Source organism: Drosophila obscura, unplaced genomic scaffold, assembly GCF_018151105.1.
Source record: "Drosophila obscura isolate BZ-5 IFL unplaced genomic scaffold, ASM1815110v1 contig_9, whole genome shotgun sequence".
Taxonomy (NCBI): Eukaryota; Metazoa; Arthropoda; class Insecta; order Diptera; family Drosophilidae; genus Drosophila; species Drosophila obscura.
This window is the reverse complement of record NW_024542883.1, coordinates 4851586-4876463: the sequence shown is the minus strand read 5'-3', so window position 1 is coordinate 4876463 and position 24878 is coordinate 4851586. Positions and strand designations below refer to the sequence as shown.

At 40.4% G+C, this 24878-nt stretch overlaps 2 protein-coding genes across 2 annotated transcripts; one reads left to right on the top strand and one right to left on the bottom strand.

The window, feature by feature from the left end:
- Nucleotides 1-6673: 6673 nt before the first annotated feature.
- LOC111081423 (WD repeat-containing protein 82) lies at nt 6674-8801 on the bottom strand. The gene is made up of 2 exons (XM_022377490.2): nt 8504-8801; nt 6674-8276 (listed from the first exon to the last, which is right to left on the bottom strand). The coding sequence occupies exons 1-2, from the start codon at nt 8765-8767 to the stop codon at nt 7341-7343; spliced, it is 1200 nt and encodes a 399-aa protein (XP_022233182.2). The 5' UTR covers nt 8768-8801; the 3' UTR covers nt 6674-7340.
- Nucleotides 8802-15956: 7155 nt separating this feature from the next.
- Nucleotides 15957-17039, top strand: LOC111069239 (ryncolin-2-like). The gene is made up of 3 exons (XM_022359212.2): nt 15957-16116; nt 16175-16789; nt 16861-17039. Exons 1-3 carry the CDS (start codon nt 15983-15985, stop codon nt 16985-16987), a joined length of 876 nt encoding a protein of 291 aa, XP_022214904.2. The 5' UTR covers nt 15957-15982; the 3' UTR covers nt 16988-17039.
- The last annotated feature ends 7839 nt before the right edge of the window (nt 17040-24878 follow it).

Sequence of the window (24878 nt, the reverse complement as noted above, 5' to 3'; positions counted from 1 at the left end):
ACGGCAACATTTGTTAGCCGACGAAGCCGGATAAAATCACAGAAACACCATCCGTACCTTCTGATCGGGTGGTGGTCACAGAAAAAATCGCATTAAAAGCCTGCGAAAATGAAAGCAAAAAACAGAGGAGAGGCTGCACTCTGCCCGCATTTCTGCATTTCCTATTTTGTGTACTCTTGCAGAGGGTCATTGCGGTTTTCAAGGTGTATGCGACCTCCTAAATTATATATTTTATTTATTTATTAAAATTAACTTAAATACATTATGAAAATATATTAAAATTAATTCTGTGGAGCGCATGCATCGGGGCCTTCGCCTTGATTTATACATATTTTTAATCACCAATAACAAGCGAGTCGGTCCATTCTACATTTCTACATTTGTTTATATGCATATGTATATACATATGTAAGTTTATGCAACACGGTGCATTTCTCATAATTCATTTTTCCAACAAGTTTACGGAAATAACTTTGAAAGATGTTTTTGGTCAGAATATTTAACGGATCTTATGGGAAAATGTTGTTTTCTTGGATAAAGAATATCTTTAAATTCTTTTAGCATTATTAGTACTTTGTAGTAGCAGGATTAAAAGCTTAACATTTTAGCGTCTTTAAATCTTAATGGAAAGGGTATTCAAAGTACAGGCCTCAGAAGACGTGGTCAATTTTTTGTGTTGTGTTAGCCAAAGCGCATTTTTCACTTAGCTTGCAGTTCTGCTTCCACGTCTTCCATTTCCCGTCGTTGGGCGCCTTTGTTTGTCTGTTTTCCGCGCTGGCCAATCACGCATTTGGCCCAGGCCCAGTCCCGCCCAGCGAGGCGGCAGATAAGGCCAGAAGGAAAAAAGCAAAGCAGAGCAGAGTGCAAAGCGCGAGAAAAACACAGCACGGCAGAAACAACAACGAAATCGAATGCAATTTATTTTCTAGTTACTGTTAAGCTGATTGCAACAGCGATGCAGGCCGATGGTGCCGCCGATGTTCTGTGTCTCTGTCCACCCTGACCCACGACTCGTCCCTTCTCTTTCCTTCACCCCACCAAATCCTTTGAGCTGTAAGCTGTAAAGCTGGCCCTTGAAAATCCCATATCGCCATGCCGCATCCCCTGTGATGCAGAGGCAGAAGCGAACGAAACAAAAAACAAACCTTTTGTAGCCACGAGTTTTGCCGTTGGACGGTGGAAGCGTCACTTAAAAGCGAATCAGCGGTGCATAGCTGCTCTTTGGCGTGGTTGTTTGTGGGTTAATCCAGGAGCTAGTTCAAAAGCCAAGACTGGCAAAGGTTTCGTTGAAGAAATCCACTATTTCATTGCTTTGCAAATAAAGACAAATATAGAATATATGTATGTGTATATATATATAAACTATCTTACTATTTTGCAAGCTCTCCTTGGGGCAGAGCCATTTCTTGTATTTCTTCTTTGAAAGACAACTTAGCTCAATAAGAACAATTTGTAATTGGTTCTCTCATATTATAGCCATATGTTGCATTGCTCTATATCTGATACCCCTCCAAAACATCTAAATTACATTTGAAACGCCAATTAATCTCTCAACTAGTATATCTTTTTAGAACTAGTTCAGTTCCGTGCGTAACCTCACATCTCTGTTTGTTCAAGCGACTCTTCCGTTCCATTCACAAAGCTGAAAGCAAAAATTCCAATTTTAGCGGCGTGTCAAAATTGCAAATCAAAGTTTAGGGTTGTCGGGTCCACAATTTTTGCGAGTGTTTGTATGAAAATTGCTTGATTGAATGCCTGACTGAGTGACTGACAACTGTCCGACAGCAGTGTGGAGACACTCAGAGTGGTTGAAGGCAAGAACGGGCAATTGCCAAATCGACACAATTGTTCCCCATACACACATGCACACTCCCAGCATGAAGCACTTCGAAAAGGGTGCACAAAATGGTCGGTTAATTTGAGGCAATCACAAACCAAATTGAACCTACAGCAAGCTACAGTTACTCTCCCTAATAGTAGGACTGGGACTCGGTAGTGTTTGTGTGCTGGGTTTTGATAGAGAGGCAGTGCTAAAGTTCCAGAATGGATCAACCAATGGTGCGTATTGACCAGACAGAAGTAGGATTTCTGTTCATGGGCAATGGCCTGAGCAGTCCAAGGGAGATTTGGAATGGTCACTGTTTATGTAAATGTATTGGGGCTTACCAAAACAACAAAATGCTGAGAAACGAGCAAGCGGCACCCACTAGTCAGCAGAATATGGAAGGAGAGAATACAATATTGAGAATGCTTTAACGAACAGAAAATCTTGTGAAAAGAAAAACTTAAGTCACTAGTATCCAACAAATTCTGGTTCTGGTACTGGTTCACATCGCAAACTGTATCAATCGATTTTTATTATACCGATTCCCCTGGCAACAGCTGCTATATATATCTATATCTATTGACAATTTCATCCGGCCAGTATTTTCATTGATAGCAGCTTCTTCAATGCCTCTATCTTATAATTTGAAATTGTTTTGAAAAATGTTATCTTAAATGTTGAATTGAATTGTTGACCATTTGCCGCAGTATTGTAAACTATTTCTATTGCTCCGAGCGAAGTTATTTTGAACGAAGATCCAACATGATAACAAAAATGTTCGTGTGAGCATCTCGCAATTTCGTGAACATCAATCACAAGAGACCCGAGCTGAATGAAATAAAAAACAACAATTGGAACTGAGACAAACGTCTGGTTTGTTCCACTTTTATTAACATGCTGCGTCTTTCAGGTAGAATAAAAAGTAAACAGTGTGAGGTATCATTCTGTTTTTGGTATCTATTACTAGGTGCATTAATTTTTATCACTATTCAATAAAAAACTGGTCCGTTGCACAGACAGTTATAGCGAAAAACGTATTTTCCAAACTATCTAGTTTATGGGTTGTTTTTCAACTTTGACTTAAATTTCAAAAAAGTTTTTGTATTCCCGAAATTTTTTTTATACGTTCTCTTTGCATAATCCTTAACCTATGTTTAAAATCCCTATCTGCAGTTTTGCGTTATTTGTCTTCTACATCGATAACAGTGACGCTACCTCGCACGAAAAACGGCCAAAAATGGGCTGTCCCAGCTCTAATTCCCATACAAAATCCAAATTTCGCATTCGTATACGAGCCAGATATTGAATATTCGAAAGTGCACTTTGGTGCCATGAACAAAAAATGTCCCATGCGCTTAAATTCAAACATGATTCAACTATATGATGCTCTCATGCTCTAAGATTGCGGCTCAGATTTGGGCACTCCTTTTTTTTCGCACGGACCATTATACTTACGTGTCATTTTCACGTGTGGGCTTTTATATGTTAGCTCAAACAGGAGTGATCAAAAATATTGTACGCTCCATTGCTTGATATTGATAATTTATAGGGAACAACAGCGTTTGGCAGGTCAGCTCGTACACTTGTACATATGTGTATTTTTGAAGAGCTGATAAATCCTTATAACAGAAAAACACATGCTGTGATTCTGACCCAAACTAACCAAATGAATGACGTTAATATCGTAAGCAAGGCTGTATCGACATCTAAGCATACAGCTTATCCGATGCATAAATAAGCAGAAAGTTAAAAATAGATCAGGAACGAGGTTTACCTGGAAGCTTGCCAAAGAAGGGCATTATAGTATAATTAGATGCATGCAATAAATGTGTTTTACGTGTGCTTCCGTTAGCCGCAATTCCGTGTCATGACATCACGCAGCTGTGACTGGGGAGAGTCGTACATTTTCGCCAACCGCAATGTACTGTGTATATGCATATCCCGCTTGCGAGGAGGGATAAAATACTCCCTCCCTGCGGCTTTTATGTCTGGCTTTGAGAAGAAGTAAATTTCCCCACAGATCTTATCTTTCAATATCGAAACAAATATCCTACAAAGCCCTGCAAAGCAGCCACCACATATGGCTTCCTCGAAGCACTAAAACGAAGACGAACAGCGGCCCCGCGGGCCCCCCCCGCCCACCCCCCAACCGGCGACAGCAAGGAGGCCGACCGTAACACCCCACGACCACCCAAGGGCCCGAAAGTCAAAGTTTAGGGAAAGAACTACCCTAGCGCGCGAGTAATTGTGTCGCATGGGAAAGCCAGGCCTAATCCAGACCGGGACCCGTAGCCCTTGGCCACTTTTGCTGCTGCCACTTAAAAATCCACTTAATGCCGCCGTCTTATGAAAATAACAAAAAGCTGGAAAAGAGGAAGAGGGAGCTTATAGACCATGGGCCAGTGGAACAGCGGAACAGCTAAAAGTTTCGCCCCTCGCTCTGACGTATTCAAACTGCAAGTCGATTGTTATTTTTATGCCAGCGGCGGAAATAGACATCCTGCCCGGCCCTTCCTCGTCCTACGAACGGAAAAACTTTAACACAACTTGAGTCGAAAGCGGGACGGAACATGGGGAGACATGAAAATGGGGAAGTCAATGTCGACCGAAGGAGTACATTTTGTGAGGCAGTTGGTAAAAGTTTTTCTGTGCGCGGAGATGTTAAGACCTTGTCAGGCGGACAGGGCGGAAATCCAGGGCGTAGATCCAGGTACGGCCATGGGCTGGAGAGTGGTGCCCCATTATTGAAAGTGCCCGTTGAGTAATTTAAAAGTTTGGCTCCAAGTCTTAACTTGTAGACACCCGTAGAAGGGGCATATGTATTGAGGTCAAATTGATTCTTTATATAAGTAATAAGAAATCAGCATTGTTTCCTGACTTTAAGTCATGTATTTCATAATCCCGGGCCTGGGAAATGTACAAAAATTCTTTACAATTCGGGAAAGCTTACCCTGAACTTTGTTGTTATAAAAGGCCTAGCGAACCGGCGCATGCTGCCAAAAATAGAAGGCCTGCTCGGCCCACTCCAAATTTGATTACCCCAAACAAGATTAGTGTTTTGGGCCAACGGAATCCAATTTTATTACCGAACGCATTAAATATTCTCGCGTCATTGCGTTATTCCCCAAACAAGGAAAGGAATTTGTGGTGCGTGTAGGGGGTTGAAGGAAGGTCTGACTATTGGGATTTTTTTCACAATTTGGTCACGCGCCAGGATCATTTCTTTTACATTACCCTGCATGATGCCTTTTGACTGCTGTCCGCCTGCCTGCCTGCCTACCTTTCTAATTAATTTCTCCGTTTCAAAGCATGCTCGTCAGAGCTGTCCCGGTAACACTAATGTCCATGCAAATCAAAATAGCAACACGCTGACTTCCGTTTTGGACGCTCGCCCTTGTATCCTTCCAGTTACCGTCAGTCTAAATTTTAGACTCTAAAACTTTCCCTACTAATGCTTATTCTTTCTGCACATTTGTCGCATGCGTTAATTTATGTTTTCTTAGTTTCAGTTTTCAACTTTTGTACTTAATTAGCATAATGAGAATGTGCTGTTGTCGTTGCTACTGTTGTTTTCCTTCTATAACACTTGAAACTACTACAAGAGGAGTGCACGAGTATTTAGTTAGTTTGTTGACTTTTCGAGTGCCTGCCAGCTTTTGCACACTTGCAGCCCAACTTTGATCAAACATTGAAAATTTCAACGTTTAAATAATACTTTAAACCGCAATTGAAGCCATAAAAACCAGCTGCGGAGTGAACCTTATTTATGAAACATTAATTATTCTAATTAATTTCGTTTTTTATTTAAGGTGGACAAAAGAGCTTGACGGTTTTTCAAAAACAGGTGAATAGAGATTTTATCAGTGTGCTTGCATATTATTTAGAGTTCGTTGTACTCTCTCCTGTCTCATTCTGTCTCAGACAAATTCAGATTTTGCTTAGGAGGGAATAGAAAAGAATACCAAAGCCTGACCATTTAAACACCTGAAAATCCAAAATCTTTTGCCATTTACAATTAAGGAGATTCTGGAACTTAAGCAGAATCATCAATAATTATGTAACTACTCCATTCTCAATAGTTGCGATCAACTTCCCCAGTTTCACCGGTTTCAGTGTCTGTCATCCTCTCACTCTCTCTCCTTGTGTGGCTTAATAGTTAAGGGGTTAGTTTTTGCGTGCAGTTTGTACTTTCTACTCCCTCAATCACTCAATCGAAATGAGATTCGTAGGCGTAAAGTACTCTACTCCCATTCCTGCCATCCTACAATTAATTAGTCTTATTGTGATGGAAAGAGATCATCAATGAGTGCTTTGACCTTTTACCCTTTGACCCTTTTTACTTCATACGTACATATATGTACATTCATATTTAAAAAAAAAAAAATTTAATTGTGTGAGTTGCAAACCTTTTGGATTTTAACTACTTAATTTTGTATTATCTGTCTTAGTTCTAAACTTTCATGGTTTGAACTGCTTTCCGTTTATTTGATTGTTTCAAAATGTATTTAATTATTCGGCGATGTTTCTGCGACGAGCTTCTACAGACGAATCATCCCGGTTCCCCTCTTCTTCCTCTTACTTGAGCTATGCGATATTTTTATGTGACTTAGCCGATGACCAATTGCATTTTAGAGCAACGCCTAATATTTTTGTCTCTCTCCCGTACACCATTGGGTCCCACAATTATATACAATAAAATAAATTTAGATAAATGGCGGTCTATCATCGGTTTTTTATGATTTCTATTAAAGTACGAGAAAAATAAACTCGGCTTACGAGCCCATACTAGTTAGTGTTTACCAAAACTATTTTTTATAGATTCAGTATCAAAAAAACATAAGATCGAATATCTAGGAACATACAATACACACATATTCGTAGAGCAATACACACTCGTCTTGTGGTTGAGTTTCGTCCACAGCTTCTGACGAGATTCTGTGATAACTTAAGCCTTTTGCAGTTGCATGATGAGGCGCATTCAAAACTTCATATCGCTCATTGAAAGTTTAGAGGAGAACTGAATAGGACCGAATGCACCCATCCACATATTCAATTAGAGTTACAACTTCAGAACTTCAACAGCAATTTGTGTGTGCGGGTACTAGGGACTCCTTTTTGGGGCCTTGGCAAAAGATTTCATTAATATTAAAAGAGAGGGAATTCTTTTTATGGCCACAAAAACTAAATGAAACGCTTGTCAGTGCTACAAGAACATACATATATACATATAGAGTACGAGTATACACAGAGGGAAAAGTTGGCAAAAGTTTCCAGCTCCCCCACCAATCCTAGGCAGAAGTCGAACGCAGCCAGCTGTGCAATTTGCTGGCTAAACTCAACAATTTGTGTCTCAAAAGCATAAGGAGACCAGCAAAGTTAAGGGAGCTCCTGCTGGGAAGCGAGTGAAGGGTTCCTGGACCGGAAACTTTTGGCCAAGTGCGGTGTTATTGTGGGAGGGGGTTGATTGACTACTGCAGCTCCTCTCTATTGGTAGCGACCATTATCACTGACTGGTTTAGTTGCGTATTTCCCCGTCCTCCAGTTCGCTCTCGTCATCACTTCCGGTAAGATCAATTGTAGGAGGTCCCATGCGCCTCCTTTTCAAATGTCGATTGTGTATTGATAGCCAGGATTGCGGCTGATTCCTTTCTGTCATAGGCAGAGGCATCATGATTGGTTTTGGAAACGGTTTTGGATTTGCTTTGGATTTCCGTACTGCCTGCGCCTCTGGTGCCTCTGGCGCCTCCACCCAGTCATACACTCCATTGCGCTTAGGCATCCAGAAAGAAACGCGTTGATTGCTGCTGACAAACATCGTGGCCTTGGGATTGAAGCGCAGGCAGCGCACCGGACCCACATTTCTGCCTCTCAACAAAGCTGCTACCTTTCCGCTTGAAGCTCGCCAGACGTAGACCTGGCCGTGATCGTCTCCCGACAGTACGAACTGTGAATCTGGAGTAAAGGCTGCCTTCAGCGGCAGACACTGCTCATTGCAATACCCAGAGAAAGATTGGTGTAAGCACCCGGTCAAGGCGTCCAAACTAAAGAACCGTGAACGATTCGTGCTAAGCAACAGTGTCTTCCCATCGGGCGAAAACTGCAGCTGGGTCCAATCCGCCCCGTCGTTATTATTGTACTCAAACTTCAAACGAGGCTTTTCACCTAGCTTCCGCACATCGTGGATGTCGACACGCATCGATTTTGAAGTTGTGGCAAAGGTCATGCCGGTCGGATCGTAGTCACACAGCGGACTGAGAAGCTTCTTCAGATGATATGTGTGGGTGGGGACACGGAAGTCCCACATGTAGACCTGATCATCCCGTCCAGCACTGATGAAGATATTGCTATTTGCCGGCTGAGTGCTCAGTATATGGGCACCCTTGGAATGGCCACAAAACTGGCGAACGACACTGCGTATATTCAAATCCTGGCAGTAGATGGAATAGTTCGTCTGTGGGAAAACAGGGCAAAGCCATTAAGCAGCCATAAGTTTGGGAAAATTAGACTGATTATCCTGATTGATTAATCCTCAACAGCTTTCACGGTATAGCCTTATTTTTATTTGTTTTTTAAATAAGGACAATGGCATTGTCCTGTCAATGTCAACTATACGCACAGCTGTCGTCCGAATGTTAAGTCTTTCGGTGTATTATTCCATTATTGTTTCCATCCACTCACCTTGGAAGAGCCATGCAGAACGCGGTTTTCCGGCTGGGCAAAGCAGGCCACCTCGGGACTGTAGTGATGCATGTGCACCTGGCAGAGCACGGACTGACGGCTGCTGCTGATGAGGGTCAGGGTCGAGGGGTCGCAGACAAGCAAGCGACGTCCATCGGCGGAGAAGTCCAAAGAGCTCTTGCGCATATTGGTCCCATCCTGTATTTTGGCCAACGTGAATTGGCGCATGGCCTCGTCATTCAGTCTCATAGACATACTTAGCATTAACTGGATGAGTTTTTCTCTGTTTCCTAGTGACTTTTTCAGTCAAATGTGACATTAAAGGCACAGCCAATTGGCTTCGTTCCTTGACTTTCATTAAAACGGAAGTGAAAGATTTGAGTTTTCTGCTTCCCCAACTTAATTAAATCAAATGTTCAACCGAAGGCTCCGCCCAAAAAATGCACAGAGACGGGCACTGCTCTGAAGAGCGGCGACCAGCGGGGCTTGCATTTTAATTTCCATTTCGGGACCATGTCCCAGGACCCGTTCTTCCTCTTCATTGCGTCTCATTAGTAGACAGCTGGTCTGAAATGGTGGTGGGTGGGGATTCATGGTGGAGGCCGAAGAATTAAACCGACTGCTGAGTTGGCAACGCAGTTTGCCCTCTACTCCAATCCCCACTTGTTGACCGAGTGCCAGCAACTTGTTATTTACACCGATTTGCGTCATTAGTGCAGTGACCCCCTCACGCCTAGTCGCCCCGGCTCCAGATTGTGAACAAATGTTTCTTCTGCCGGGGCTAAGGACTTAACTTAAACTGAGTCCGGCAGCAGTTTCCAATGAGAGAAAATTTTTCATAGTAATAATTGATAGAAATACCAGAAGCTGAAAATGAACTTTTTCGTGAATTGGGGCCGACAGTTTTGAATATTATTTCTTGCTGTGAAAAAATCCAGTACCTCATTATCTCACTTTAAATAGTATTGTACATTGTATTATACGTTGTGTTACAGGAACAAAAACAAAAAAAAAAAGGAACCAAGGGAAATCCGTGTGTCATTTTATATTTAATTGTCTTAGAATTATCGGCCATCATTGGCTTATTCCAGTACAACTACATCCAGAAAAAAACCCCTACTTAGATTACTTTTAGATATATGTATATGTTCCTGTCTTCATATTTTTACAATAAATTTCTCCTGGGAAGGTTCCAAATTTCCTATTGAAATGCAAGTTAATGCATCTGTCGAGGTTTCAACACCTGTATTAGAATTAGCCGAGAGATTGTGCCGCTGCCTGACCCTCTCCTTGTCGGGGTGGACCTGGGGCAAATGTAATTGTAATGTAAGCGGAAATAAGCGCCGAGAATACTCGTACACGCAACGCACTCTGCCACAGCTGAGGCTGAGGCTGCTGATGATGATGCTGATGCTGTTTCTGGCGTCGCATTTTAATTAAAATTTATAAGCCTTGGTCGGGGATTTGGCACCGAGCCCAACCCAGCTTCAGCGCCAATGCCAGGACCAGGACCAGGCGTAGCATCTGAGCCAGGAGCAGGAGTCGTACCAAGCAGTCATTGCTGGCGTGGCGTTTTAAGCTTTTAAGTTGCGGTGGATTTGTGAGGCTGTGAATCGGATTTTATGTGAAAATCAACTGCGGTGTGCATAAATTAAAAATCAGGCCGCAACAACAAACAGGAAGCCCCAATAGAGGCTGGGTTTGGGAGTGCTGCCTTTGAGAGCATCATTTGTAATTAATTTGCCGCATTAGCTTGCTGCCTCGTGCCACAGAAATTTGCATTGATCCCAGGTGAAAACAACGAAAAAAGCGGCTTGCAATTTGCGCATTTGCGGCTTTGATTGTCGAATTGAATTATTTGTATTTGAGCAGAAACAATTTCGAATTATTATTATTATCCATTTGAATGGGTTTCGCCATAATTGTTTTCGATCAAATAATATTAATAATATCAATTACGGTTATTGCTTTTGTAAAAAGTAGGCATCAATAAATACCTGACACTGAACCTATGGGATCATTGACATGTTTTCACAAACATTATTAATATTATTTAAAACAATACATACAAAAAAGATTTTTTAAATTTATTTGGAGTATACTCTTCATAAAACGAAGCACCAAAGATGTCAGTATTAAATGAGTTCCAGAGTTAAAGTGTATGTTCGAACTTATTTTATTTACCAAAAATTATTTACCAAGAAAATTATATATGACTGCTAAAAAAAAATTATATGTTAACAGTCAACCTTTCATGAATTCAGGTATCCTTTTCTTTTTTGTCCCTTCTCAAGTGGACTGTACAATGTGCGCAGTTCGGCCTAGCTTAGCAGACATAAACATTTGCTAAAATAAATCAAGACACCACTCGTTAGATAGAATTTTCGTTTCCTTTATGATATGTATTAAGGCAAACCATTTTATATTTTAACATCAGAAATAGCTGCAATATATTCCAGTATACTTTTACGGCTTATACATATACCGTAAATTTATGCGCAGATTTTGGTAAATTTAGTATGAATTAAAAAATTAAAATATAGATTTTTCGAGATGACGCTTGGGACAAATTACCATTTCGTGCACAAATAACAACCAATTATTTAGTTAAATATGATAGATGAATTTTTGAATTTACGTGAAGAAAATCTGTTATCGACCTAACCATTACCACAGGATATAGCCAGTTGAAAGTGATTTCCCCTCTCACCATACTCTAGAGTCTAGATTCAACTGAGTTTAGAGCCACACTCGTAGCGTAATTATTCCCCATTTCGGTTAGCAAGGATCTACTTCCCTCCCTGGCCGTCCGGGTTATCTCTACTCTGCACACAGCCGTAGCCACAAACTGGTGGGCATTAATTGCCACCATTCGATTATCCACGAATCCTATTTCTGCGACAAATACCCATTTGGTGGTGTCTCCTTCACATTCGTCCCTACAGAGCGAGTTCTACATGCAGAGCGGATGGTTGTTTACCGGAGCTCTGTTTATTGATATTTTATGTGCCATTCTGTGCTGCAAATTGCATTATTTGCAATTTTAGACACGTTCCCAGTCCATTTGCATAACACGAATTCGCAGTTTAATTTTTTAAAGCGGTGCTGACAACAACCGAATTCCAATTTTGCGCACATGTTATCGAGCAATGGTCGAAACGGACCCAAAAAGAGATCCAAAAAATCGAACTTACATTTTGTTGGCTGCATACAATTTAATTGTAGCTTGTATGGCGCTCCATGGACGATGAGTCATAACGGAGTCACAGGGGAGTGCATTGCGGGCGCAATGGATTTTTGTTGTTAAGACAAAGTGCAGTTTGTTGTCAAGTTGTGTATGAATGAATATCTTAAAAAAGCATACATTTTACTTTCACATTGGATGACAGAACAGAGGAATGAGGAAAGGTGAATCGCAGAAGGTGCGAGTCCGTTGAAGTGTCAAGTTTATTATGGGCCATGGCAATGACAGTGGCAGGCAAGAAATCACTCGAACTCGGCCAGGATTAAGTGTCAAAATGGCAGTCCAGCTAAAAATGTTTGCAATTTTTCAATCGCTGTGCAAGATTGTGCGTTTGTGTTGGCGGCTGCAGACGGCCCCAAAAAACAATTGCAGTTGAGATGCCGGCCGAAGTAAGTCGAAAACCAAAGCCAAAGTTCAAACACAATTTCTCAACTACGCACAGCCACAGCCACAGTCACACACTCGTACAAATTTGTGTGTGTGAGAATGTCCAGGCGTACACCGAGCGAAAATAAACTACAGTTTATTTAACTTTTCTCTTTGTTCTTATAATGTGTCTAAATATTAAAATAACATTCTTAATTTTTTCTCGCATGTATCAAACGAATATAACTTATAAATAGTAATTAATCTTTATTGCTACAGGATACAGAGCAGAGTGATAAAGTTTGGCGAGAAGGTCAGCGTTCGAAACCCTAATTATCGGATAGGAGTTTTCTCTTTGGTGATCGGCCGAAAACTATAACTATGTTGCTGAGTCGCCCGAATGGATGTGCTAGAAAACTAGCTTGAGGGAGCTATCACAGACCGTTCCCCAGCTGTTTCTGTACTTATTGAATCGTCAGTGACATTATTGCCATGCCCGGTCTCACCTTGGCTGCAAGTGATAAGCCGCTTTCCTATTTTAAAGAGCACTTGAGCAGCATTCTTAGATTTATTATTTTTATATTTTTTGCAGATTATAATTATTAGTAAATCCTATGTACATATTTACCCACTATTATTTCTGCCAGTGGACTGCGTATATAGGCTGTTTATATGTGTGTGTGAATGAGTTCCTCATACGTTGCTCAGCAGCTGCCTTGCACCTCTGGAACTGAATGGTCTCCGGCACGCCCTTTCAAACCGTAAAAGAAGATAAATGACAGAAGTGAGCCATATCAGGCACAGTCAGCAGCCAGCAGCCAGCAGCCAGCGGCTCTAACTGCTTTGCATTTGCCGATGCATGGCAGAGACAGGGTACGGGTAAAACAGGGTACGGAAGTGGAAGGAAGGGCACACTTGGCCGTCTTGAGGCTGCAGACGTCAGCCGTCGTCAGGAATGTCCTTGTCCACTCACCTCTCTCCATCTCTCACTGCTCTTTCCGGTTCTTTGGTCAACTTTGCATTTGATTAAAAGCGGATAGCCGCCCCTGATGAATGGCACATGTGGCATCTTCTGCTCTTGCCACTCTGCTGTTTTCATTATCAAGCAGAGTCGAGGCGTGTACGTTATACGTATACGTACTCTGCCATTTCAATTCCAATTCCCCGCCTCTGCACAGTGCTTCCGTGCCACCTTCACCTTTTGCACATACAATTTAAATGGGAAGAGGCTACAAAAATGTAATTTAATATTCATATGACTGTAAAACGCTACAAAAGTTGCAAAAAATGAAACGGACAGAAAATGCTCGTTAAAAAAAAGCAAATAACTGCGACTGAAATAAAAGAAAAAATGAAATGACTTTGTCGCCAAAGCGAAAGAGAAATACGCTTTCCTACGTTACAGGGACAAATAATTTTTAAAATGTACGCAAACTCCACCTAACTGAAACTGTAGAAATACTCTGAGAGAAACGCCAAAAACAAAAAGCAATATTTATATTAAATTAAAATACAATGAAGGTTAATGTAATTTATTAATGTAGATACCCATGTAGTACTCAATTTTCCTCTGAACATTTTTAATTCCGTTTCCAGAGGTAATATACTTCCATTACCCAGTGAAAAAACCTTCCGTAAGATGTGTCGCACAGAAATATGACACTCAGCCCGACGGTACTAGCTGCAGTGAGTGGAACAGGACCTGGACCTGTCCCCTCTCAGAACGTCAGACAAAAGTAAACACGCTCCGCTCTCGGCTCTGACAGTGGGCATGAAAATTTATTGCTTTTGGCCCACACCCTCAGCCGCAGCCAAAATCGTCCTCCGTCGGCGTCGGCGGAGTCCGACTGCCAGGCGTTGGAGTTCTGAATCCGTGCCGCATTAAATTTTCGAGGCAATGCCATGCAGCTCTGACAAAGTTGGAAATGTTGGACAAAGCCGACTCTACATGCAGGAACAAGAATTACCAAAAAAAATGAGAGTACAACCACAAGAAGCTTCAAAGGAGTTCTTGCTATACGACTCCTGTAAGTCGAAATACATATTTTTAATATGCGCACCTACATCCAAAGAAAAAATCCATGAAATTTTAAATATTATCACTTAGATTTTAATATATGTATATGCCATTCATTTTAATCGAAGGCTGGTTGAATTTAAATTTAACATTTTTGACTTACATATCAATATGTAATGCAATATGAAAATATTTAAATATAATATATTTTATATATCAGTTTAACAGAGTTTTAAGTATTTCATTTTTAAATTAGATATGTTTTATATTTAAAGTAAGTATGTTTCACATTTAAATTTAATATGTTTCATATTTAAATTCAATATTTTTCATATTTAAATTAAATATATTTTATTTTTAAACCAATTAGCTATTATCTTGCCTAAGCGGACTACATTTCATGACCTCATGGTGTGAATTAGTTAGAGTTTTCAACTAGAAATAAGCGCAACCTGAGTAGAACTGTATTGCGGGAGCAGCTTGAACCAGTTGGGAATTCTAGAGACATACAAAATAAATATAAACATAAATAAATATACAAAATTTTTAATTTCATTTAATGTGGAATATTTAATAAAAAAATTAAAACTTTTTCCATTTGATTAAAAAAAAAATTTAAAACAAGTCATAATAATATTCAATTTAATTATGAAACATATTAAACTACAAATTTAATATAGTTATTTTAAAGTGTTTTGTATTATTAGAAAAGCCTTTTTAATACATTTATATTTAAGGTAAATTGAATTCTATTTAATTTTACTATGTTTGTATTTAAAAATCACATATTAAGTTCAAAAATGAGTGTATTATGCCTTTTTTCTAACAGTGTATTTTGTTCAATATGTTTACTTTAGCCATGAACTGTGTCTTTTCTCTTTTCCAATGTAGGAACCTGCTCAAGTACATACATATGTATGTATGTACATATTATGTACATATGAGTCGCAATGAAGCGAAGCTGTCTTTTCTCCTTTTTATACCCATCACTCGAAGAGTTTAGGGATATATTAGATTTGTGGTAAATGTGAAAGTGTGTAACGCAGAGAAGGAACGTTTACGACCCCATAAAGTATATATATTCTTGATCAGCATCAATAGCCGAGTCGATATGCCCATGTCTGTCTGTCTGTCCGTCCGTCTTGATGAATGCCCAGTTCGCTAGAGCAACCACATTTTGTTTCCAGACTCATGTGATATTACACTGTTACAAGTGTATTCCAAAATTTTGAATCGACATTGTAAATGTAGATGTAGATAACAGATGTAGCAAAAAAATTTAAAATATACAATATTTCAAAACTCTACATAAATTTAAGCTCACAAATTTATATACTGACTGAGGACGGATATAAGAGTAGAATCACATCCTCAGTAGCGACTCACAACGTTTCTTTTCATTGGTTTTTTAATTCGGTCTGCCTGTGGCGGCGGTTCTCTTTGTTTCTATAGTGCAATAGTCATAGCTAAAGATCACAAAGAATATATTTTCAGTAAGCATTATTAGGTTTAAACCTTACGAAAATCATTTACCTTCCGGTTCACCAATAAATGTGCACTTTATATGTACATATGTATGTATATATTCTACATTTGGCTATAGCAAGAGCAAGAAAGTCCTACAATAAACCAAACTTTAACAAACAAAAAATTATTTGTTGAGCATTAATTTCGGTTTATTCATCTCTCATTATATGTAAAACACCTTGACGTAAATAGAGCCAAACCACAAAAATCCCCTCAGAAAACAGCGATAAGAAATTCCCAGCTTCCAATATGAGTATATTTAATATAATACGTCAAATATATTCTCAGCTCAGTCTTCTCGGAGCACTTCACTTTTACAGTAGTCATGCTGCACTTCAGAATTTTATTCTCATTTTTAGTGATAAGTATTTTTTCACGATCAAGTGCCGAAAAAGTATGCGAAATGTCGTCGATCTGCGGTAATGCTGCTTCAATAAGATCTCAGATGATTGCTGTGCGGTAAATATAAGGCGCGGATCGCTTGAAAAATTCTTTATCTTATGCAATCCATCCACAGAGTGGAGCAGGAGCGTCATGGAGAGTTGTTGGAAGATCTGACACAGAAACTGGACACTTGCCTGTCCAAAACAGGGGTGGAGACAAAGCTGTACGGGAAAAGTTGCGCCGAACCCTCGATCTTAACGCAGCACAGCGAAATCAATGTAATTGTGGTGCCTGAGTACAGTAAACACCCGTTTGTGGTGGCCTGTGAGCAGCTGTCTCATGGAGGTGGTTGGACCATCTTCTTGAGGCGTACTGACGGAAGTGAGAACTTCTACCGGGAATGGAATGACTACAAGAACGGTTTTGGCAAGTTAGAAAATGAGTTCTTCCTAGGCCTCGATAAACTGCACGCTATGTGCTCAGCTCAGGCCCAGGAACTCCTCGTTCTCTTGGAGGACAATGAGGGCGAGCGGCGATACCAGATGTACGACAACTTTAAAATCGGCTCAGAGGAAGATGGATATACCCTGGAATCGCTAGGAAATACCTCTGGGAATGCTGGCGATGCCCTTGCCACCCATCTGGGCCAAAAGTTCACCACTCGGGATCGCGATAATGACAAACATGCCGCGAGTAACTGCGCGGTCACTTACTCCAGTGCATGGTGGTACAATGCGTGTCATCACAGGTAATAATACTTACATGTCTTCCAAAATAGCAGCATACATATTCAGTTTTTCGTTTTCATTAATTTCTTAGCAATTTGGCTGGCAAATATGGCGATAACACCCACGGAAAAGGCATCAACTGGTATCAGTTTAAGGGTCATACTTACTCGCTGAAGCGTGCTCAGATGATGATAAGGCCGAGAAGGCAATGCATTTGAAGCTTACGAGTAATTGTAATGTCTTACTCAAATAAAAATATCTATTTAATGATTTATTTATTTTTATTCAGTCACACAAAATTTGCCATTATTTTCGCTACCTTGCGATACTTTTAAACTTACGTAAAGAAATATTCAAAGAGCATGTAAAACAACAAAATCTCGCGAAAATTCAGGGATATATTTTTTAAATCCGTACTCCTAGAGTTAAAGGGTATTGTATTTGTGGTTAAAAAGGATGTGTGCAACGCAGAGAAGGAAACTTTTCCAATAACTTGATCAGTTATTTAAATTCAAAGTTGCGCGGTAGATCACAGAAAATAGTTGTTTTTTTTATTTTTGAGTGTCAAATGTGCTATTATGTACATGCCACCAGAGATACACAAATTCTTACTTGACTGTACTGAAATTATTTCCAACGCTTTGTTACCAATTGGCCAACTCTCAGAAGAAGCTCAAGAAGCTGGGAACAATGATTTCAAAAAGAGAGTGTTATTCGAGAAAAATGGATAGAATAAAGAGCAACCAAGATATTTGAATATATTTTTAATAAGCTCTGATCAAATAATATATTGCAAACGGAAGTTGCCGAAAAAAATGTTCACACATTTCAAAAGCTTTTAAAAGCTTCAAAAATGAATGACAGTGACAACCAAAGTAAAGAAAGCGAAAATGTATCTGATTAACCTATGTATTATTAAATTTTTTTTTATATCAGTACACAAAAAAGAGTTAAGGGGTATATTAAATTTGTGTTAAATGTGAATGTGTGTCTGTCCGTCCGTCCGACCGTCTTGTTGAGCGCCTGGATCTCAGAGACTATAAGAGCTAGGGCAACCAAATTTGGTTTCTAGACTCATGTGACATCACACTGCTACAAGTGTATTTCAAAATTTCGTGCCGCCACCTTCCGCCCCCACAAAGGACGAAAATCTGTGGCATGCACAATTTTAAAGATACGATAAAACTAAAAACGCAGTATCGTAGAGAATACCATATCTATCAGATTGCCGAATCTGAAAGAGATCGGATCATAATTATAGCCAGAATGAAGAAATTAATTTTCAGTGGCTTCCCCCGCCTACTTCAGCCAGAAACACGTTACTCATTCTCTTTCTCGCTCGCACACTCTGCCTCGTTAAGTGCGCGAGCAACCCCTAGCGGAGGAGATGTAGAATCTACATGTTAGATGTATAATATACATTGAAGATGTATATAAAAGATGTAGCAAACAAATGTAAAATGTCAAATTTTTTTTTTTATTTCTAAAATTCTAAAAAATCATAATCTCAAAAATGTATATACTGACTGAGTATGGGTAAAAGAAGTGTCGCGTCCCCAGAAGCGACTCACATGTTCCTTCTTGTTTTATTTATAATTTTTGTTTTTATTAATAAACATTAAATTATATATGACCCTTTTTTTATTATCAAAGAAAAAAAGATTTTCATGCATATTTAGCATGTTGTTTCTATGGCTGATATATTAAATAGTCCACCGATTCCTATTATTTTCATGGATATAGTCTACATGGATATATAATAGATTAGGGAAAATTTCAGCGTAAAAATTTATGGAATTCCTATTTTTGTTGTGAAAACCGAATATTAGATAAAATTGTAGATTGTAGACATTGTAGATGTAGATAACAGATGAAGCAAAAAAATATAAAATATTTAAAAATTCCACATATATCATATATATATATGAGCAATTCGGCTCACTGAAGGAGCATTAAAGACGAAGGTTAACAGCACTAACAGCAGAGCAGCAGCAGGGAAGTATATGAACAGCAGAGGAAGGCAGACGAATAACAGCAGAGAAGAAGATCAGCAGAAGCAGAGTACTAAGAAGATAATTGAAGAAGCCGAACCAAAGACAATATAAGAATTTTGCATGCTGCTTTAGAGCTGGGTCCAGGCTCTTTTGAAATTTTTTAGAGAGAGAGAGCGCTCTAGAGCCAGCCGCTCTAGGTGGTGCGAATTTCGTCGCTTGCCGAAAAATTGGCTTGCATATGGCAACTGAAATGAATGAGCGTTACGCATCTTATACTTATATTGTCTTTGGCCGGACGTAGCGTGGAACAGCAGAAGCAGAAATCAGCCGATATCAAGCAGTTACAGAAGCCCAATAATTCTTACCATTATCTGTGCACAGCGATTTAGTATCAATAAAACTATACCTAATAATATCTTACTGACTGAGTACGGGTATAAACGTAGAGTCGCGTCCGGAGAAACGACTCACACGTTCCTTCTCATTTAATTTCAGGTTAAAGTGGAAAAACAACCTAAAATGAGGTGAATAAACTAAATGTTTGATATATTTCATCTATTAGACATTTGATATCTGAAAATAAATCAGAAATGGCCGAAGGTCATACTGTGCAGCGATTACGTTAGCGATTAACTTGGTGGGATAAGATCGTGCATAAAACGTCCCAATTTATTACCCCAGGAGTGAACTCAAAATATATTTTCCCGTATTCGTGTTGTTCGAATTCAGTTTTTTGGTGGAATTCTTTTCATACCCAATATTCTTAAGAATATAGGGATATATTAGCTGTCTGTCCGTAAGTATGTCTATCTGTAGAGCTAGAGCAACCAAATTTCGTTTGAAAATTTTGCCACACCCTTTACCGCACAAAGGGCATCAGAGTTATCAGATTTGCAAAATCTGTTTCAGATCGTATACCTATAACAGCCAGAATGAACAAATCGATTTACAGTGGCTACGCTACCCCCTTCCATGCGCTTCCTCTATCTTATCTCTCTCCCACTCTCTCCCTCTCTGAGAAGTAAGAGAGAGGGAGATACACAGATGAATCATACATGGAAGAAAGGTGCTCAAGGTAAATTAACTAAACATAAGTAAAGAGGCAGTGAATTTCTGCTACACTTACAAAAATTATAATAAGATCACCAGTAAGGACCTACCACTCAAGTCCCAGTGCACCCAATCCCTTATCATGATTTTTTAAAAGCTGGCAGTGCAAACGAAGCGCGGAAAAAGTTAAGAACTAAGCGGCTTGTACTCCGTGATGTCAGTTGGCAGTTGTCACTGCTCTTGACGGTCTTTAAGTGTGGATGTGTGCCTCATGTGGGTTTGTCTATGACAGCTGCTCCCGCGAAGCCGCTGACACTTGTCAATGCTACGAGTATTAGTGGTATGAGAGACCAAACAATATACGAATGCGCACGGACAACTGTCAAACTTGCGCGAAAGAACATCGAAACAAAATAAACGACGCATCAAAAGTTTATTGTAGGTGCAGAAGTGAACACTTCATTTAGATCAAGTTAACCTAAGCTAATTTCTACAATAATATGAAAACTACTGAGAAAAAGTCCCTTACATTTTCTAATTGACCAGTTCCAATTTTATTCCATTGGTACCCTCTTGTGTGCTTAATGTTTGTTTCCAATTTCCTACGAGTGTAGCTGATTTTCCCAAAGTCAAACAACATTTCAGTTATCTACAACTTCCTCTACTGACCAAGAAAACTTCATATATTCTCGCATTGAATCTACCCTAAGCCCGATAGGGCCCAGTCCATTGACTGCACACGTATTTGCTGATTGCGAAACAAATATTGACAGGGCCTGGGAGGGCATTGGACATTCCCAGCCGTGTCCTTCGAGTGACTTATCGGGCTGCGTCGTCTCGCAGTCCACAGAGACATTTCCCTTATTTTTTTGTTGTTTTTTTCGGGCTGGTAGCCGTATCATGTTTCATGCTGACGCACCAGCACAAAAGCAGAAATTATATTTAAAACTTGTCTCTCCTTGACTTTTTTTTTGCAGAGTTTCCCTTCCTGGCTTGTGGATGGCATGGTATTTACTTTTGTGGTCATTGTGCGCCTGCCTCAGAGACATCCAAAAGCCCCAAAGTTATAATTCTTTAAGTTTTTATCTGCCACACACCCCAGACAGAGACGCAGTCAGAGACAGAGGCAGGCACACACACACACCCCAAGGATCCAGGAAGAGAAAGGACACAAGGAGAGGAAGAGGGACCTGGAGCTCTGTCTGGCTCGCTGGCTGCCCAAGTGGGCGTATTCGTAATATTTAAGCTATATGGACTTAATAGGGGCCCCTTCACCCGTAATTTTTGCATATTAATGATTTATGAATGGCCAGCGTCTAGGGTGTCTGGGGACGATGCGAATAACGAATTAACAAACGCAGCAACAGACCCAAAGTTGCTGTCTATTTTCATTTAGAATTCGCTTAATTTTCATTTGCTTCGCTAATGAAAATGTTAGACACCCCTCGCTGCCCTCAAAGTGGAAATTTCGCTTGACTTTTTGGGGGCACTTTCAATTTTAATTAAGGTTGAACCCCACTGAGCCAGAAATGGAGCCGGCCTCGGCCTGGGTTCTGTATTCTGTGTTCTTGGTCCAGTTGGTTCGTTGCTTACTTTTAGGCGATTTATGGGGAAACAACACATTTGTTGTGCTAATGATGCCATTTTTCCTGCACAATTACCTGCCCAGTCCTAAGCGCGGATCATCCGTACACACAAATAAAATCAGCACAAACGAGAAGGAAACCACTTCCCCCAATGCCTACAGTCATGTGTGTATTTTATTTGAACAAATTGCTTTTAGATGCTGTGCACTGATTGGAACTAGTTCTTTGTGTGCGGAGCGTAAGCACATAACGGTTAACAAATTGTACTTGGAGCTAAACTAAATAAAGTCCAACATACTTTTAAAGTAAATAATAATATAAATAAAACTGCCACATGCAGGAGTACGTATATTTTAATACTTATGAAGAAAAGTTCTCTTACAAACGGAACTATCAACAGACTTTCATACTTCGGCAACTTTTTCAGTCAGCTCCAGCATCAACTATTTATATTATGGCTACCATTTGGCCAACATGTAAGGCCGCGTCAGCAGAAATTTGTTTCTCTGGCTTACCGACAAATAAGTAGCTGCCATAAAGGCAGAAGATACTTAACCTGAGCTGCTACTCAACCACTATCTCAACATAGGAATAGGCTGAAGATGTGGGCTAGTAAAGACGAAAGTTGATGACCAGAGCTTGGTCAAATTTCCATTTAGTTAATGGCCACGTTTGACAGGGACTCCGTCCAATCAGTGCCCTTGCATTGCAATGCAATAAAAGCAACCTAAAGTCTATTAAGCAGGGCAAAGCCAAAATGGCAGCGTTCCGCTCGGATTTAATTCCAATGAGCCGCGTGAGGCGCCCGGATCCAGTAGATAGCTGGACACGGGATAGGGAACACACTTGTAACTGAGCTAACCAGCCAGAACCGGGGGACGCCCTCCAAACCGAACTGGGACTCGAAACAATGCTTAATGGGGTCGGAAGCTGGCGAGCCAGAGGGCGACAAAGGGATAGCAGGAACAGGGTAATCTACCAACTGAATGTGCAACATGCCAATGCACATGATGTGTTTAATGGTTAAATTGTTGCTAATTCCATTACCCGTTTGCTGGCCTCCATTTTGTCTACCTCTCTATATCTGTGTGTGCTTCTGTATCTGTGCTCCCTATCTGTGTGTGTCTGGGTCTCCGTCTGTGTTGGTATTGGTGTTTGTTGTGTGTGTTGTGGCCAAAGTGTTGCAATGCCGCTAGCACACAAGGACCTAGACCAGTCCAGACCCGTCCAGAACCCAATGGGGGTCCGGCAAGGGGAGTCGCTGGCAAATGGAACGTGCACAAATTAATGTTACGTTGACGCAATGTTGGCCAGGCTCGAGTACCGTGACCCCTGCCTGGAGCGGCCACCCGTCCCTACCTCCATCGGCCCGCTTCGAATTTGGCACATTGTTTGCTAGGGTGTGCAGATTTGTCAAACGTGTTCGAGGATGGGTGTGAGGACAGAAGCTGATTGGAATTCCCACTCACAAATGGCCAAAGGGCAGCCCTCTGCTCAGCCCCAATATTTTCGACGGAAGAAATTAGCCTGCAAAGATTTCATCTGGTAGGATCTATCCTGAATGAGGCTTATGTTAACCAACTGAAAAATAATAGTTTTAGGTAATTATACGCATCAGCTTTATTGCCAGTTATTTTACATATATTGGTAATCGGACGAAATCGCAGGACTTATTCTAGTGTGAGTTTGTTTATAATCCAGTAGGATGCAGCATAAATTATTCAAGAACTTTGAACATCGAAGTATCGTAATCAATCGTAATAATCTGGCACCCATTTACCCATTTAAATTTACTTGTACAACGTACAGTCTTTGCGCAGAGACTCTCGGCTCTCGACCCAACTTTATCACATCTGAGTTTAGCGATTCCATTTGTTTGTTACAACCCTTAGCTTCCTGTCAGAAGAATTATTTGCAACGCTCATCCTCCATTAGCAAAAGTGCTTACAATATTTACTAATGCCCCAACAGTGGTGCGGTAAGCCATAAAATCCGATTCGAGGATTTAAAATTTCTGCATCACAGATCTTCGCACTTACCCCCGACCACAACTCGCACCCGCATTTCGAGTACACTGGCGGAATTAAAAGCCTCCCCCTCGAATGAGCTAACCCCGAAAACCCTAAAACGGGGAGGCATATTAAATTTGTTTAGTATATGTACTAAAGTATGCGCGACAGGGCATCAAGCTGTACAAATGGTTATGGGATCCTAAGTTGGACCCTCACAAGCCCCGACCATCCACCGCTCCATTCAGTTAACGCTTCGCAGTGGCGTAGTTGGCACTTTTCTATTTATTTGCCCATTAACGCTCATTTGTGGTTATCAGGTAAATTGGATAAAAGCCAACGTAGCATGAAGCTAGGAGCTGTGGCATGGCAGCTCCTAACCCTGCCTCTATCTGTGACCCGGTCTGTGCTTCTGCTTCTGCCTCTGCCTCTGCCTGTGCCTGGGGCATGTCCTGCTCTGTCTCCACCTTCTCGCTTTTTGCTCCTATTCTGCCTCTGCCACTGCCACTGCTTATCTTCGAGTGTTGTTGCAACATGAAATGAAGGCTTTGCCTTTCCCATTGCGGAAATGTTCCCCTGAGTTTCCTCCTCCCAGTTCTGGATTTATTCCGCTTTCGCGTTAACTGCGCCAGTCATTAACTTTTTACGACTGTTTGTCTGTTTGATCGTGGCTTACCCATCCTCGGGAAAATATATCAGCATTCAAATTGAATTCAAATATTTGCGGTTGCAAAGCCCAAACTTCATTTTTCCGTATTTAATTCGCAATTTGTTTAGCCTCATAAATAAAGCGTTGGCCCCAGCTTAGGGTCGTCATAAAGTTTCATTTCCACACAGGGAAATACTTTTTCGGCTTCCTCTTCGACAGCCCAGCAGCAACCTTTATGCATTTGGTGTCAGAGAGATGGAACAAATTTAAATGCGCCATGTTGCAAGCTCAAATGAAATTTTGTGGCTTGTTGCAAAAACAAAAAAAGCGAAAAAATGGAAATAAAAAAAATACAAATAAATGTAATACCACCTTTTAGCACAACGAATTTTGTATACCTTTTCAGCTCAGGAAACGCAAAACATTGGCTTATAATGCCGGAAATATCATTTATAATCAGCTTTCGAATTAATGGAGCTATCTCTACTGGTACATACACATCTGATTTTTTGTTTTACCTAAACCAAAGTTTTAAAACAAAAATGTTTTTCCCGTAGGAACCCAATTTGTTAGGGCTTTCTTTCTGTAAGCCGGAAGTTATATAAAAACAGACAGGCATGGCAAATATATATAATTTTATAGTTTCAGAAAAGCTTTCATCTTTCCAGCAAAAAAAAATTAATGCTACACTGTGGAAGGGTATGGCAGAGAAAGAGAAAGCCAGCATCGCCTGCAACACAATACTCATACACACTCGGTGGCATTGTGGCTGGGGATCGGTGTCGTCCTTCGTTTGGCGTCCGTTGTCCTTCGTCGACGTC

What these genes read in the sequence shown, in the direction of transcription:
- LOC111081423 (XM_022377490.2), bottom strand. Translation starts at nt 8,767, where the DNA reads ATGCTAAGTATGTCTATGAGACTGAATGACGAGGCCATGCGCCAATTC. An exon ending in TTCTGCATGGCTCTTCCAAG is followed by an intron (nt 8,277 to 8,503) that starts GTGAGTGGATGG and finishes GTTTTCCCACAG; the next exon opens with ACGAACTATTCCATCTACTG.
- LOC111069239 (XM_022359212.2), top strand. Translation starts at nt 15,983, where the DNA reads ATGCTGCACTTCAGAATTTTATTCTCATTTTTAGTGATAAGTATTTTT. An exon ending in TCTCAGATGATTGCTGTGCG is followed by an intron (nt 16,117 to 16,174) that starts GTAAATATAAGG and finishes ATCCATCCACAG; the next exon opens with AGTGGAGCAGGAGCGTCATG. An exon ending in TACAATGCGTGTCATCACAG is followed by an intron (nt 16,790 to 16,860) that starts GTAATAATACTT and finishes TTAATTTCTTAG; the next exon opens with CAATTTGGCTGGCAAATATG.